This window comes from Vitis riparia, chromosome 7 (assembly GCF_004353265.1).
Source record: "Vitis riparia cultivar Riparia Gloire de Montpellier isolate 1030 chromosome 7, EGFV_Vit.rip_1.0, whole genome shotgun sequence".
Classification (NCBI taxonomy): domain Eukaryota; kingdom Viridiplantae; phylum Streptophyta; class Magnoliopsida; order Vitales; family Vitaceae; genus Vitis; species Vitis riparia.
This window is the reverse complement of record NC_048437.1, coordinates 3,247,937-3,264,367: the sequence shown is the minus strand read 5'-3', so window position 1 is coordinate 3,264,367 and position 16,431 is coordinate 3,247,937. Positions and strand designations below refer to the sequence as shown.

The window sequence follows — 16,431 nt, the reverse complement described above, 5'->3', positions numbered from 1 at the left end:
AACCTTATAGATGCGTTTTAAAGCCGTGAGGGCCCATTTGGGTCCAAAGCAGACAATATCTACGCGATTGGGAAGTCCATGCTTATATAGTGTTAGGAACTTTCCCTCTTATCCGATATGGGATGTTACACAATCAATCAATTATTTGGCTAAAACCCCATCCACCTTTAGAACTCTGAATGGCCTATTTATTGAGATAATGAATCTGTGCCCAGTTTCCATACAGATGACAATCAAGTGAAGATCATTTCAATTCCATGCAAGTGTTTGACTAGTGCCATTCAAGAGTTCTTACAGTTGAGAGGTCAACGAATTTTACATCTAGCCCAGAATCATCATCCTTAATAACACATCCAGTCCAGTCTACCATCTCTTACAGTTGAGAGGTAGCTTCTGCTACCATGGCTTCTTCAGCACTTCCATTGGCACTACTAACCTTGAGAGTTGAAGGAGCCATGGATGAAGTGCCCTGGGAGGGGGAACCCCCCAACTGCATCAACACTCACTGCTATTTACTAAGTGTGTGTGTCATCTGGCAATCCTCCACAAACTGAAAATTTTTGTTCCTCACTGTTCAAATGTTTTTCCAAGGAAACAGAAATGAGCAAGCAGGGTTCAAACCTGTCAGCAAAATGAATAATCGAGCACTTCTGACAAAAAGTTATATCAATATATATTGGTAGTATTACTAAAGTCAAACAAAATATACAGAGAATTCTTTTTTCCTTGGAAAAAAAACGCTAGTTCCACGTAAAAAAAAAAAAGATAATAAGTGAATTCATATTTTCTTTGTATTTTTAAAAGATAAATGCATTTTTAAAATAAAACAAGTGACGAAATATTTCATTTTTAAAAATTACATATATATATATATATATATAAAGAAAATTCAAGGTGTCTTGGGTTAGGTTAACGGGGACCACATGGATTTGAACGGCCTTTAGGTCTCCTACCCTGGCGCACCCCTTTATGGCAACCATCGATGAGCCCTGGTCCGGTATAGGCTGCTGATTGATGGAATTCAGGCTGTCTTGGGTTAGGTTAACTGGGACCACATGGGCTTGAACGGCCTTTAGGTCTCGTACCCTGGCGCATCCCTTTATGGCAACCATTGATGAGCCCTGGTCTGGTATAGGTATAGGCTTCATATGGTGATTGATGGATTTTGCACTTTTGGGTTTCTTTGTTTCCCTTTTTTTATAAGGGAAATCTGGGTAGCGTCAGTTGGAAAAAAGGGCAGTCTTAAAAATATTAACTTTTAATATTTTTAACCTTTTTTAATGGTAATATGCATATTTTATTTTATTTTACTTTTAAGGTTTTTAGTTCATTCAATTAATTGTAATGTACGGTTGTGATTATTCAAGAAATAGATATAATAAATTTATGGCTTACAGTTTTGATTTTCAATACTTGAAGTGAAATTGTAAAAGACTTAACCCTGGAGATTAATTTCGACAATGATTTTAATGCAATTTTACGTCTCTATATCCCTTTCCCAACATCGGGACCAAGAAATGAACGAGAGGGATGAGGGTTATCCGCTTTTGGCATGCGCGGAAGCTCGAATGATGGGCTTACCTTTGTAGTAGGCCACTGGCCCTTAATGATTCCATCATTATGCTTGGGTTGTGGAGGCTCTCAACCACGCATATGATTCCATCAGGCGCACTCTTTCATGACCCTGATGAATTTGATTTAAGAGTGTCTAACAATATTTATATCTAAAATTGCTTTTAATAAAAGCGTTTTTTTTTTTTTTAAGTATTTTGAGAAGAATTACTCATCATGTAATCATTCAATAAACACTCAAAAAATTAACATTTTAAAAAGTGTTTTCATATTTTTAAAAGTATTTCTTAAATTTTGATAGATATTTATTTATTTTTTTAAATATTCTTTAGGTTAAAAATATTTTCTAAAATTATTATCGAACATATTTATTTGATAATATTTTTATTCAAAATATTTTGAGTTGAATAATTTTTTTTTAAGAGAATCATCTATAAAATATTTTTCCAAAAAATACTATAAATAATTTTAGCATCCCTCTCAATCGAACTCTATTAAACAACATCATATGGAATTGGATATTGAGCAAATTAGCTTCATGTTTGGTTGAATTCACATCCACTACCAACCCCAGAACCCTAGCCGACTTGCTTGAGATGCTTAACTTGTCCATAAAACATTATAATGAAATAAGAGGGAAATATTATAAACAACTTTCCTTCACACCTACACCCTCCACATCTTTTAACATCATTCCCATAACATTATCACATTTCACGTTTATTACATGCACTTTTGAGTAGTTACTGCACTCTATTTGACAGGATGAATAAAGAGATGAGCAAAGAAAGCTACACGTGCAATATCCCTTTTAAAAAATAGAAACACCACATGCGCCCTTTTCTTCCACCAAAACTAAAAACACCAACAAGGGAGGATCGTTGGCTCCCACAGATTAAATACATCATAAAGCACTAAAATGTGTCTGTAAAACAGAACAAGGAGAGGTAGGTTACAATGTTGCAATGTCCATGCCATCTTCCCCCTTTAGAAAGGCCTCAATTTGTAGAAGTGCCTGAAATGGATTGTAAAACTCGACTTTTAGAAATGCTTCCAAGATTGTATTATGTGTGTGTGTGTGGATAGAGTGGAAAGAGAGAGAGAGAGAAACCTCGATGGCAATAACAGTTGGTGTGAGATTGGTTACGTCTCTGTGACCCAATTTGGCTGCAATCTCTGCATATAGCGGAAACAAATTAACATTCTTCAGTATTTACAAAGTAAATGCTCCAAAAAAAAAAAAAACGGTGGTTGTGTGTGGAATTTAGATGGAGGAGTGGTTTGGGAATTGAATATGACAAGCATCATGTGCCATGGATTGTCATCAAGAGATTCTGAAAATCCCAATCTTAAAACCTACCAGGAAGTATTGGAGAAAGGCAAACTATTAAAACTTTGAAAAGTGTTTCCAAAAACAATTCGAAGAACAATTTTTCAAAACTCTTCTTTAATGTTTTATAGAATAATAGTCTGTTTGGAGATTTGAAATGTTCTTTACACATTTTCTATCTTTTTCAATATATTTTTTAAAAAAAAATTATCTGTAATACTTTATTTTTAATCATTTTCCATATTTATATATTTATTTTTTAAAACAATCTTTAAAAAGTAAATGAAAACAATTAAAATATGTTATCTAAAAACACCTTATTTTCTGTTTTTAAAAACAAAAAATTGTTTTCTATTATTTGATATAAAAAACAGGGCTTAAGCTTCTAGGCTCCAAGATCTCTAACTAAGATGGAATTGTTCAAAAGTTGAGTCCTACAAAAACAAGAATATGCAGGTTCAGGCGAACATACCTTCCAGGGAAACCCTAGCATTGGCGTTGGCATATGCATCACCCCTTTCCTTCCAAAGGTTGGATAGACGCGTGAGAGTCTGCAGTGGAGTTGACAGAAGTAGTGGAAATAGATCCAGACTTAATTGATTACCCATGAAATCTAATCCAAAAGAGCCATCCTGGTGGATGCACCCAGTATAGCAGTAAAGCACTAAAGCTACTTACCCTATTGTAAGCATCACCAGAATCATGATGCAAAAGGGGTCGAGAATTAGTTCCTACAGCTGAGATTCTCTGCGCCAGGGCTTCCAAAGGTACATCTAACCAGACACTAATTCCTTTTGCCATGTATTTCCTGATTCACCAGAAGCAGTGTTAGTTTGCACGACTAACACGTGCACTGCAAATCCAACCATACAAACAGAAAATACAAGAGATTTGCTACCATTATTTCCATTGTCATACCAGTTGATAGGCCGAATAACAGCACCGCCACCAGTGGAAACAACCATATGGTGCGTTAAAGACAGTTTCTGCAATGTCTCACTCTGAAAAGCAAAAGTGTAATCATTAACTTTTGATTTCAATAATGGAAGGAGGAATTGCCAGCAGATATATAAAGTTGGATGGTAAATATAAATGATGGTGGAACTAATGCTATTTGCTTTTAGTTATTAATAATTGTAGAAGACCAACAGATACAAATACAACAACTCTAAAAGAAGTTCAAATTTTGGTTGCTTATTTATTTGACTTTAAATACATGTTGAGAAATACAATTAATTTATCATACAATAAAACGAGAGCCTAATCATTTTAAATATTCCGTGAAACGGTGTGAGGGGTGCAGAAGAGGGTGAGAGAGAAGAAGAGACAGAGAGACAGGTACCTCTTTATTTCTGAAGAAGCCCTCGCCATAGAGGTTAAATATTTCAGCTACAGAAGTTCCCTCGACAGCCAGCTCCACCAATGTGTCACTGAGGCACCCCAAACACAGTGCAATCTCAATATTATTTGTAAACTGCCAGTCAAGTGGACTCTTTGCACAGTAACTGGCATTTCATGCAGGAAGTGGTGCCTCTAGAAGGTCCCAACTCCAACCCAAGGATCTAATGCCCCAGAAGTAGACAAAATGCCCTGAGATGGGGAACCCCCAACCATACCAACATTCACTGCTATTTACTAAGTGTGTCATCTAACAATACTCTACATGAAGTGAAAATTTTGTTCGTCACTACTTAAATGTTTTTGCAAGAGAACAGAAATGAGCAAGCATGGTTCAAACCTGTCGCAAAATGAATAACCAAGCACTTCTGACAAAATCTTGCCAATAGTTGTTTTTCCAGAACCCATCATCCCTGCGTTTCACGTACAATCTAGTCAACTACAAGAGCAACTTAAACATGACTAACTACGAAATCTAAAGGGCGTAGATACAGGAACTGACCAACAAGATATATACAGCGTCCATCTATATACGGCAGAATCTCTTGTGACTTATTCTGCAATTTTATAAACTTCCAATCAAATGAATGCACAAAACCATCTTAGAGAACCCAATAACACTAAGCCCAATATTTCATTTTTTAAGGCCATTCTTCATAAAACCATTTATCACATATAATGCCAAAATACTAGTGAACAAGAAAGGGTGAAGCTCAATATAAAAGATCAAACTGGGCATCATTCCATACCTTCAAAATCAAAGCCTCGTCTAAAGAAGGAGGAAAACTTCCAGATTCCAATATTGGAGCTACAAAAATAATATTAGAAATAAACTGTCAACAATCAAAATGAGGAAGGGTGTTACAGAAAACCATGAGAATGCAGACCTTATTCCTCATTTCAAGAAACTTTTTCTTTGCTCTAACATTGAAATTAGATTTTTATCTCAAGCATAGCAGATGAAAGCATTTCTTAATAGGAAGACATGACACAAAGGAAAATACTACAGAACTTCGAAATAATAATGCACTTAAATATGCCCAATAGTAGTTTGCGCAAGTCCTTCACAAACAAAATCCAAGAAAAATAAAAGTAAAAAACAATTAAAAAAATAAAAATGTTGATCATACAAATGTTTCTTGGCAACATTATGGCTGAAACGTCTCTAGTCCAAAATGTCTAGAGCACAAGTACCACAATTTTCACATAAGCCATCTGCCTCCCATCAGTAAGATTGCTCCATATGTAAGGGATTCTATACCAAATTTCTAATCAGCCATACATCCATATTTGTTAGCAGTAACTCTTTTCCATATGCTATTAGTCTCTTTACTGAACTTCACAAGCAATTTAGTTAGCACATTTTGCTTGCAGCTGTCTGTTCCACACCGAATCTGATATCATCATGCCGTTTACCATCTAGCCAGATGACATAATGGAACACCTTCCGGTTATTCTACACAAAGTCTGAAATTCCTTAACCCTATAAGAAATTGACATAGAAATGGTGAACCATAAAAGGACAAAAACTTTTATAAGCATTAACATATGACCTGTGAAGAAATAGTATTTCAATGATTCAAGTCCTCAAAGAAAATTTTTCTCAGCCACCTAGATCTCTACTGGAATTCCTAAAAAGATAGTCTTGGCCAACTTCCAATGCTGTCACCTCCTCTTAAAAAAGCCATCATCCAGCTAGGGATATGATCCTCTGTTTTTATCCCCTTCCTATTGCCATGAAATTCACTTCTCTGCTTCATCAATTTCCCTCTTAAAAGGTCCACAGAAAAGTTTTAAGAATCAATCCTCCATCCCTACTTTCAGAAGGATTGGGGCAGAGTACCAACTACCAAGATGAGAAGAATTTTATATTAAAACAGCCCAAAAATAATATTCTCATAATAATGAACTTTTCAAGAAGATACCACAAATCCTATCAATGTCATCTTGTTGAACTTCACAAGAAGATACTATAGATCCTATCAATAAAGGTGAATCACAATACCATGTACAAAAGAAGAATCAAAATCCTAGTGAGAGTTAGATTTGATTTCTTTAATTATGAATTTTTTTTATTCCTATTCTCATTCTAAAAAACAATCCAAACACAGGGTTAAGGATCCAAAATCATGAGGAGGGGACACTACAATTAAAATTTAAAATTACAGTACTATCTTTTATAAACATTTTTTGAAAAAAAAAATATCTGAGAAACTTTTTTTTTTTTTTTTTCATTTTTCAAGTTTCAAGTAATCCACAAATAAAATGAATTGTTGATCATCAATCGTGTAGCTAATATGTAACCAATAAAATGTGTCATAATTACCTGGAAAATTTCTGTAAGAACCAGAAGCCTCCAACGCAACATGTTTTTGCCAATTCGAAGTTCTTCTAGGTTGAAAATGACAAGAAATAGGATGCCCGTGCTGCTCTCTTAATTTCTGAGAGAACGGCAAAGAAACACTCGGTCTCCTCGCGAATTTATCCGTGTCAATACATGCAGAAAATTGCATCTTTAGCGCAATTTTGGCCTCCATTCTTCTTTTACAACTCCTAAATCCTCAAACAACTCGATTTCACTACAACATCAATCAACTTTCAAGTAAATTGACAGTTATGGAAAGGGTTTCGCTGCAAAAACGTAGACGTTCCATAAATTGATCACAAAAACATGACTTTTAACCCTAACATCCCGTTTGGCTGCCGAGAAAAATCCAGAATTTTACAATAAATTGGGGGTCGGAGATGGCGGTTATAAGTTTCCAATTTGTCTATTCTCTTCTCCTCTCCCCAATTTCTCACCAACCAATCAGGACATTAGCCGCAACTAATGCAGATCGAATACAGAGATAAGCTCAAAAACATGATTCAATTTCGCAGAACTCAGTGTCAGAGGTTAACAGCTTTAACATTCAGCCCCGGTTCTGCTGTAAAAAATTTATGAAAAATCAAAAACATCCCCGAAAAAGCCCTTCAACCTCAAAACCGAATCCAAAAAAAAAAAAAATGTTCATTTGACTGAGCTTTTTTGAATTCCCCAAGATTCAAAATATTTCTCGTCCCGGAAACCAACCAGCGGCAAATGATCCAGAATTTCAAAACCCAATATATACATTGAGAGAGAGAGAAAATTTTATTTTTCAAACCAAAAAAAAACTGAATTTAGAGAACATACCAGAAAAATGAATCACTCAGATTGAAGAGAATAAAAGAAAGATTGCAAAAAACTGAAGCAGACGCCTCTCTTCTTTCAGCTGTTTCAATGTTTCTATGTCGTTCGCTTTCTAAGTTTCTATAGATATATGGTAGGCGGCGCGAGGCCACCTACCACTGATGTACGGGCATTCGTTGCCTCCGGCCCTCCTTTAAATTTACGAGGCCACCTACCACTGATGTACGGACAATCGTTGCCTCCGGCAGTGTTTTAAAGAAATGAAATTTTTTATCTTTAAGTTACAACTTGCAAGGTAAAAAGGAACGGTAAACAAGCTACAACAATTTAAAAATTATGGCAATTTTAAAAAACATTTCTCTTCTCAATCTATGTTGGGTGCAGTATATTTGAAAGTTATCTTTTAAAAAAAATTATTATTATAATATAACTTTAATTTTTTTAGTGAAGTTCGTTTCTCGGAGAAAAATAATTTGCAATTGATACAAAGTGTCCCAAATTTAGTCATAATTTGAAAACTATGTATTTTAATAAATATTTCAAAATTTATATTTTTTTCTCTAAATCCCTAATATATAATATAGATGTATCACAATGAAAATACAAAGTACTAATATTAAAATTAGTAATAGTGGATATTTGTATTATGTATTGTTTCAATATTATAATGAGGCTATTAAATTTAAGGATATTATTTAATGTAAGATTTTTTTTTTCTTTCTAATTTTGTAGGAAAAAAAAAATTAAGGGCCTTTTTTAGAATAATATTTTATTTTAATAAAATAATTATTAGTATAATCAAATAATATAATTAAAAAATAAAAATTGTATGATTTTTTTTAATTGAATGTCATTTTTGTTTAGGTGTGCCTCGAAATGTTTTTAGAAGAACGAAGTGTTTCTTCTAAAAAAAAAATATTATAAATGAATTTTTAATATGTTATTTTTAAAAATTTTAAAAGCGTTTTTTAAATTTTATCAAACATCTATCCTATATTTGATATCCTTAAAATTTGAGAGAAAATGTAAATAAAATAAAATAAAGAAAAAAAAGTAGAATAAAATAAGAAATGAATTTAAGATGAAAAAATTAATTTTATTTGCTAAATCAAACTCATTTAATTGATTTTAAATCATTGATATAAAAGTTAAATAATTTAAAAAATAATAAATTTTTAATTAATTTTAATCATGATTTTCTTTAATATTTTTCATTAAGACTATCAATATATATATATAATTTACTTTTTAAACATTTTTGTGTGTTTTTTAACTAGACTTAATCCTAATATTTTTTTAAAATATTTTTAAAATTAAAAATACTTTATAGAATCACTGTAAAATGAAATTTAAAACTTATCACATCCTAAGTATTTGCATAATACGTGAATTTGAAAATTAGACACTATTAGGATATATAAAATATTTATGTAGTGTTTGTGTTGGGCAATTAAAATTATCAGTTTATTTGGAACAATAAAGTAGAATGTATAGAGAACACTTTTAACCTAATTGGAGGAAACTTTCTCCAACAACAAAATATAGTAAAAATATTTCCTATTGAGATGTTGAACTTATTACGTAAGTATAAGAAAATAATTATAAACACAGATACCATTAGATTCCCTTTTTGTAAGGAAATTTTTATTCATATGGGAAGAGTTGTGCCGGAAAACGAAAGTTGCCTATTTTATATCATGTAATAGAAAATAGAAAAGAAGAAGAAAAAACGGGGATGTTGCCACGGGTGGAAAATGTGGATAAGAAGATAGGACACAAGTCAGTGGAGGATTCGGTGGGGATATGCGTTGAGGATAGGGGTGAGGATTGTGGTGGAACAAGCCACCCAACTCAATACAAATATAATATTTATGTGAAACCGGTTACGTTGACAGGGACAAATAAATAGGAATTAACTTTGGAATATAAAAATAAACTTTTTTTTTTAGAACAAATTAAACATGCCAGTGGGCCCTTTTGGGCCAGGAGTCAAGCCCGTGAACAGTGTTCAGGTGGACCCGGTCAAAAAGGCCGGTCAGCCCACCAGTAGCACACCTACCCCATCCAACAACCACGGTCCACGGTTTTATTGGAAGAAAACGGAGATACATTTCAATAACATATGCTACATTTATTTATTTTTTCTTAATTTATAAAAAATAAATTGTAGCATATTTTTATTTTTAATGGATACCCAATTGTAAAATATAATATATAGGATTGCAAGTTAAGCGGATTTAATCCAAATTAAGAATAATTAATTTGATATAACTTAATTTAATAACCTCTAATTTTAGATGCTTAAATACACTCTAACCTAACCTAATATATTTTTAAGTTCAAATTGAGTTAGGGTTAATTAGATTATATTGAGATTGATTGGATTGTATAATTTAAAATTTATTTTAAATTTAATTTTTTTTATATATATTTATATCATGATATAAATACTAAATGAATAAAATTTAAAGATTATAAGGGATATGATATAGATGTTGCATTTCAATACATGTTAAAACAATATGAATCTCTGTTATGTTATTTATAAAATTTTCAATAATTTAAAATTTAATAAATAAATTTTATTTATCTATTAATAATATTCGTGATTAAAAAATTAAAATTTATAACTAAATAATTTCAAATTATCTTATTCAATAAAAAATTTCTATATATGTTAAATAATACATATACTAATATCAATTTACAATATATTTTATAAATATATTTTTAATTATTATTTTGTAACTACAATTGAATTTTTAATATAAAATATTTATTTTATAAAACAAGTAATATAAAAACAAAAAATCAATGAAAAATAAATTTATGATATATAATATGTGTATATCCAATATCTCAATTTAGGATCAATATTAATAAATGAGATATAATTTAAAGCCACCAACAAGATTTCATTACCATGTTAGCTTTAATCAAATTCGCCAACACTTCATTTTTAGAGGACCTATAATGTAATATATACCTCCTATGATGTGACATGTTGGTTGTTGGATACCATAATTTAATTTTGGGATAATAATAATTATGACCTTTGACTCTATATAATTGAGCCAAAGTCCTTTTATATTTTATTTTCCATCTCATCACTTTCAATTTTTTTTTATATAAATGTTGTGAGAGATATTTGACTCTACAAAAAAAAAAAAGTCAAAATTATGATTTTTCTTTACAAAAAGAAAAAAAAAATGATTTCTCTATCTTTGTATGATAAGTGGATGGGAGGAGATGAAGGATTTTTTTAAAAAATTAATGGAATTTAATTTTACTTGAGAATAAAAAATAAAAAAAAAAGCATGTTAGGTAAAAATGATTTATTTAAAACAAAATTTTCACAAAATAATTATTGAAGTAGTACGTTTTAGTTGGTAAATATGATTTTGATTTTTTTTTAATGATCAAAATTGTAATTAGTGACTAATTTTAAATTTAAGTCTAAAACCATAATTGGTGATTATGATTTTTAAACTTAAATTTAAGTTGTAGTCACCGGTTTTATATTTAATTTTTTTTAAATCATAATTACTAATTACGGAGTTATAATGAAAAAAAATAAAAATAAAATTTTTAGACCACGTAGATGTCCAAATGGTTAAGATGTATTAGTTTGAAAATTATTTTAATGAAAGGTTTAATTAGTAAATTATATTTTTCAAATATAATATTTTTCTCAAAACTAAAATAAATACATGTTTACTCAACTCTCATAACATTATTTCACCGAACTTATCACCACAACAATCATCTTCCACAAAATTGACATGACAAAGATAGATTTTTAAAAATTATTTTTTAAGTTTAGATTCTAGAGCTAATAACCATTTGGAGCTCCTTTATTGGTCAATTCATGATTTATAAAGGCGGAAAAAATTATAATAATATTATTTGATTTATTAACATAATATAAGTTATCGAACCTTAGTATATATTAACAGGCAAAACTCAATTTCGTTCTCACTATTAATAGTTATGAAATTTATTTTAATTTTAATTTTTTATATTATTAATGATGAATAAAAAAATAAATAAAAGAATGTATACCAACTATATATAGTCCTTGATAGGTAAATAAATAAAAGAAATATATATCACTTAGCATGATTTTCACTTGTAAGGTTACCTAGCGATCACATCAATCTCCTATCTACCACCACCTACAGACAATAGACATAATTAATATTTAAATATAAATAAATAAATATGGATACTGTTAGTGTATGATAAACAATGCTATTAGCCTACTAGCCTGCTAGCCTCCTCCTAGCATTCGCGGGGATCACACCTGTAACAAGAGTGACCGGATATTTGATGGCTATTTATCTTTAGTCAAATCATAACCATAACGTGCTCCCGTGTTTCAATTGTCTTAGCCTTTTAAGTGGCTTGCGTAACGGTTTCTGAACTCTAACTTTTGTCATTATACTTAATTTCGATGCTCTCAATATCTTCAGTGTTTAGTGTTTGACAGATAGTAATATCAAATATGCAGTGCTAGACAAATTTTATTCGTCCATATTGCTGAATATTTGTCCATCTCCTTGGACCAACGGAAAAAGATACAGTTGCAATGAGGCGAGCATCCACAGATACGTTTTCTATTTTAAAAAAAAATTATTTTTTTATATAAAAACTAAATATCTTAATAAAAAATATAAATGTATCTTATATTTTTTATAAATAATTTAAAATAGTAAAAATTTATAGATATCTTATTTTTTAAAAATAAAAAATTTTAATATAATTTTTTTAAAGAATTTTTGGAAATACCATTCAAACGGAGTATATATTCAGTTGAGTTTATTGGTACCAAGCTTTAATGATTTTGAGATGAAGCGAGATTAATAAGTCTTGTTGTCGAGTCTTGGGAGCCTGAGCCCAGTCTGAAACTCAAGCCCAGAAGAGGCCCAATGGGCTATTTGCAGATTTCTGTGCTCTCGTCTTGTAGAATTCCACATAAACAGAAGGAAGAGGACTTTGAAGGCGCATCCTCTAATGAGAAACCACTTTCGAGTAAAATTCCACCTAAAATCTTGTTACAGAACCACCAAGAAACAAGCCTTTAACTTCTCAACCTCAGTGTCACCTCAATTTCTACTCCAGAACCCATGTCTCCAAATCCCCAATCTCCGCCCCAAAAGGCGCGAATTCGCCAATCTCTTGCAATTATCTATTTCAAGGAATCCCATAATTCATTACAAGATAATTCATGGTCAAATTATTGTCTCAGGCCTTCAATCAGATACTTTTCTTGCCAACATTCTCATAAACGTGTGCTCAAAATCTGATTGTGTGGACAATGCCCGTGTAGTGTTTGATAAAATGCCGCATAAGAATTTAATTACATGGTCTTCTATGGTTTCTATGTACTCCCAACATGGTTATAGTGAAGAAGCATTGATGGTTTTTGTAGATTTGCAACGAAAATCTGGTGAGCATCCGAACGAGTTTGTCTTAGCTAGTGTTATTCGGGCTTGCACGCAATTGGGTGTTGTTGAAAAAGGTGCCCAATTGCATGGTTTTGTTGTTAGGAGTGGTTTTGATCAGGATGTTTATGTGGGTACATCTTTAATTGATTTTTATTCCAAAAATGGGGATATAAAGGAAGCTAGATTGGTTTTTGATCAACTCTCGGTGAAAACTGCAGTGACTTGGACTACAATTATAGCAGGGTATACAAAATGCGGGAGGAGTGCAGTTTCATTAGAATTGTTCGCCCAAATGAGGGAAACCAATGTTGTTCCTGATAGATATGTGGTCTCTAGCGTTTTGAGTGCATGTTCGATGCTTGAGTTTCTTGAAGGGGGCAAGCAAATTCATGCATATGTGTTGAGAAGGGGAACAGAAATGGATGTTTCAGTGGTTAATGTGCTTATAGATTTCTATACAAAGTGCAATAGAGTGAAAGCTGGACGGAAACTATTTGATCAGATGGTAGTGAAGAATATTATTTCATGGACCACTATGATTTCTGGCTATATGCAGAATTCATTTGATTGGGAGGCCATGAAGTTGTTTGGAGAAATGAATAGATTAGGTTGGAAGCCAGACGGGTTTGCTTGTACTAGTGTTCTCACTTCGTGTGGTTCACGTGAGGCTCTAGAACAGGGGAGACAAGTGCATGCTTACACCATCAAGGCCAATCTTGAGTCTGATGAGTTTGTGAAAAATGGTTTGATTGATATGTATGCAAAATCCAATTTGCTGACTGATGCAAAAAAAGTTTTTGATGTTATGGCCGAGCAGAATGTGATATCTTACAATGCAATGATTGAAGGATACTCGAGTCAGGAGAAGCTGTCCGAAGCATTGGAACTTTTCCATGAAATGAGAGTCAGGTTGTTTCCACCAAGCCTCTTGACCTTTGTTAGTCTCCTTGGTGTATCAGCTTCACTATTTGCTCTGGAACTTAGCAAGCAAATTCATGGACTAATCATAAAATTTGGTGTCTCTTTGGACCTATTTGCTGGCAGTGCTTTAATAGATGTTTATTCCAAATGTTCTTATGTTAAAGATGCAAGGCTTGTATTCGAGGAGATGAATGAGAAAGATATCGTTGTGTGGAATGCTATGTTTTTTGGATACACCCAACATTTGGAAAATGAGGAGGCCCTAAAACTCTACTCAACATTACAATTTTCGAGGCAAAAACCTAATGAGTTCACTTTTGCTGCCCTCATCACAGCAGCTAGTAACCTAGCAAGTCTTCGACATGGTCAACAGTTTCATAATCAGCTTGTAAAGATGGGTCTAGACTTTTGCCCCTTTGTAACAAATGCCCTTGTGGATATGTATGCCAAGTGTGGAAGCATTGAGGAGGCTCGCAAAATGTTTAATTCATCGATTTGGAGAGATGTTGTCTGTTGGAATTCCATGATCTCAACCCATGCACAGCATGGAGAAGCTGAAGAAGCTCTTGGGATGTTCAGAGAAATGATGAAAGAGGGAATACAACCCAACTATGTCACATTTGTAGCTGTGCTCTCAGCATGTAGCCATGCAGGGCTTGTAGAGGATGGGCTCAATCACTTCAATTCAATGCCTGGATTTGGAATCAAACCAGGGACAGAACATTATGCTTGCGTGGTTTCTCTCTTGGGCCGATCTGGTAAACTGTTTGAAGCAAAGGAGTTTATTGAGAAAATGCCAATAGAACCAGCAGCAATAGTGTGGAGGAGTTTGCTTAGTGCATGTAGAATTGCTGGTAACGTAGAATTAGGAAAATATGCTGCTGAAATGGCAATTTCAACAGATCCAAAGGATAGTGGATCATATATTTTACTCTCAAATATTTTTGCATCTAAAGGTATGTGGGCAGATGTGAAGAAGGTGAGGGACAGAATGGACTCTAGTGAGGTGGTGAAAGAGCCTGGACGTAGTTGGATTGAAGTGAATAACAAGGTTAATGTCTTTATTGCAAGAGACACAACTCATTGTGAAGCTGATATGATAGGTTCAGTTTTGGACATATTGATTCAGCATATCAAAGGGGCTGGTTATGTGCCTGATGCTACTGCCCTTTTGATGAATGATTGAGGATAAACCTAGGTGCAGCTAGATTTTGATTCATTGGTGAAAACTTGAGTCATGCAGCTCATCAGTCCATCCTGGACTTGCAGAGGTTTACATAGAGGAAAAAATTCTTGTTCTGAGCTTTTTATGGACTATTTTTTGAACTGCATACTTCAACCAGTGCATTTGAACTTGTAATGATGAATTTTGTTCTCGTGTTTCATGAAGCTGGTGACCCTCTAAGATGAAGGGGTATGGTTATGATGTTCAAATTTTTGTTAGGCTCTGAATCATAGCCAGCAGTTTGAGAAACAGGTAAGGTTTGGGGATGACTTGAGCTCACTTCTTGATTTTTATGAGAGTGTTGGTTACAGAAGTGGGGTTTCCCTGAAAATTTTGGATGATTCCAATGCATCTCTCAGTTCAAGGATACCTGGCCTGGGGACATGCCTAACCAGGGAAACAATGGAGCAGAAAATATGTGAAATATGTATTCTCAAGAGAGAGTGAGGGAGAAATCTCTTGGCCTTTTACCTTTTGTCATCTCCTGTTTAGTCTTTTGTGGACAACTCAGATGGGCTCTCCTAATCCTTTGGCAATCTTCTAATCTTTTGTCTACTCTTGGGGGCGACTGGGCTCACGCTCACTCATTGATTGATACAATGCCATGTATGGGAATGGAGAATAAAAATGAATATTTTGTTTCTATTCTTATTTTGCCATTAAATAGGAATGAATTTGATAATACCAATTCTTATTTAGATGCACTTAGAAATATAAGGTTGAAATGATTATTTGTTTTCATTTTAATGTTAGGTAAGAATAGGAATGAGAATGGAAAAAGAAATAAATTAATAATATTAATACACATTTTAAAATAAATTTTTATTTTCATTTTGGACAAAACGTTTTTTGAGGTTTTTAATGAACATACATAGAAAAAAAAAAGACATACACACATATAAAAAGCAAATAAAGTAGAACACGATGTCTCGCTTCTTTCATTTTCTTTTCACAATCCAATCCTTATACCAAAAATCTTCAAACATGATATTCCTTTGAATTATATATATTTTTATAAATTTTTATTAATTTATCTAAATTTTTTATGAAGTAATAAATTTAAAATCAAGCAAAACTTAATACAAAAAAATTATTATTTTTTTATAATAGCTTGGAATTAAAAAATATTCAACTAGTATTAAAAAGCCATGTAACTTAAAACTGATCAAATTAACACTAAAGCGTCACAAACTTAAATTCATTTTGAATGGCTTTGCTAATTTTTTCTATTTAATCATAATTTTATGGTTTTTTTATTAGGTAAATGAACTTTAAATTAAATAAAACATAATGCGTTGTATTTGTTAATAAGTCTAGTAATGTTAAAAACAATTTAATACTCAAATAATGACCCAATAAATACAAA

General features: G+C 32.3%; 2 protein-coding genes across 3 annotated transcripts; one reads left to right on the top strand and one right to left on the bottom strand.

Moving 5' to 3' along the window:
* Positions 1-2,197: 2,197 nt before the first annotated feature.
* On the bottom strand, positions 2,198-7,654 carry LOC117919130 (shikimate kinase, chloroplastic-like). 2 transcript variants are annotated; one of them, XM_034836219.1, is made up of 11 exons: positions 7,476-7,654; positions 6,627-6,879; positions 5,050-5,108; positions 4,803-4,857; positions 4,641-4,713; positions 4,245-4,332; positions 3,821-3,903; positions 3,581-3,710; positions 3,375-3,453; positions 2,684-2,748; positions 2,198-2,587 (listed from the first exon to the last, which is right to left on the bottom strand). In XM_034836219.1, the coding sequence occupies exons 2-11, from the start codon at positions 6,835-6,837 to the stop codon at positions 2,525-2,527; spliced, it is 906 nt and encodes a 301-aa protein (XP_034692110.1). In that variant the 5' UTR covers positions 6,838-6,879; positions 7,476-7,654; the 3' UTR covers positions 2,198-2,524. The 2 variants fall into 2 exon arrangements, with proteins under 2 accessions (XP_034692110.1, XP_034692111.1); XM_034836220.1 differs by lacking the exon at positions 7,476-7,654 and having other exon boundaries at positions 6,627-6,902.
* A 4,777-nt stretch (positions 7,655-12,431) lies between these two features.
* On the top strand, positions 12,432-15,714 carry LOC117917795 (pentatricopeptide repeat-containing protein At4g39530). The gene has a single exon (XM_034834181.1). The coding sequence runs from the start codon at positions 12,486-12,488 to the stop codon at positions 15,024-15,026; it is 2,541 nt and encodes an 846-aa protein (XP_034690072.1). The 5' UTR covers positions 12,432-12,485; the 3' UTR covers positions 15,027-15,714.
* Positions 15,715-16,431: the final 717 nt, after the last annotated feature.

What these genes read in the sequence shown, in the direction of transcription:
- LOC117919130 (XM_034836219.1), bottom strand. Translation starts at nt 6,837, where the DNA reads ATGGAGGCCAAAATTGCGCTAAAGATGCAATTTTCTGCATGTATTGAC. An exon ending in CTGGTGATGCTTACAATAGG is followed by an intron (nt 3,454 to 3,580) that starts GTAAGTAGCTTT and finishes ACTCCACTGCAG; the next exon opens with ACTCTCACGCGTCTATCCAA. An exon ending in TGCTAGGGTTTCCCTGGAAG is followed by an intron (nt 2,749 to 3,374) that starts GTATGTTCGCCT and finishes CGCTATATGCAG; the next exon opens with AGATTGCAGCCAAATTGGGT.
- LOC117917795 (XM_034834181.1), top strand. Translation starts at nt 12,486, where the DNA reads ATGAGAAACCACTTTCGAGTAAAATTCCACCTAAAATCTTGTTACAGA.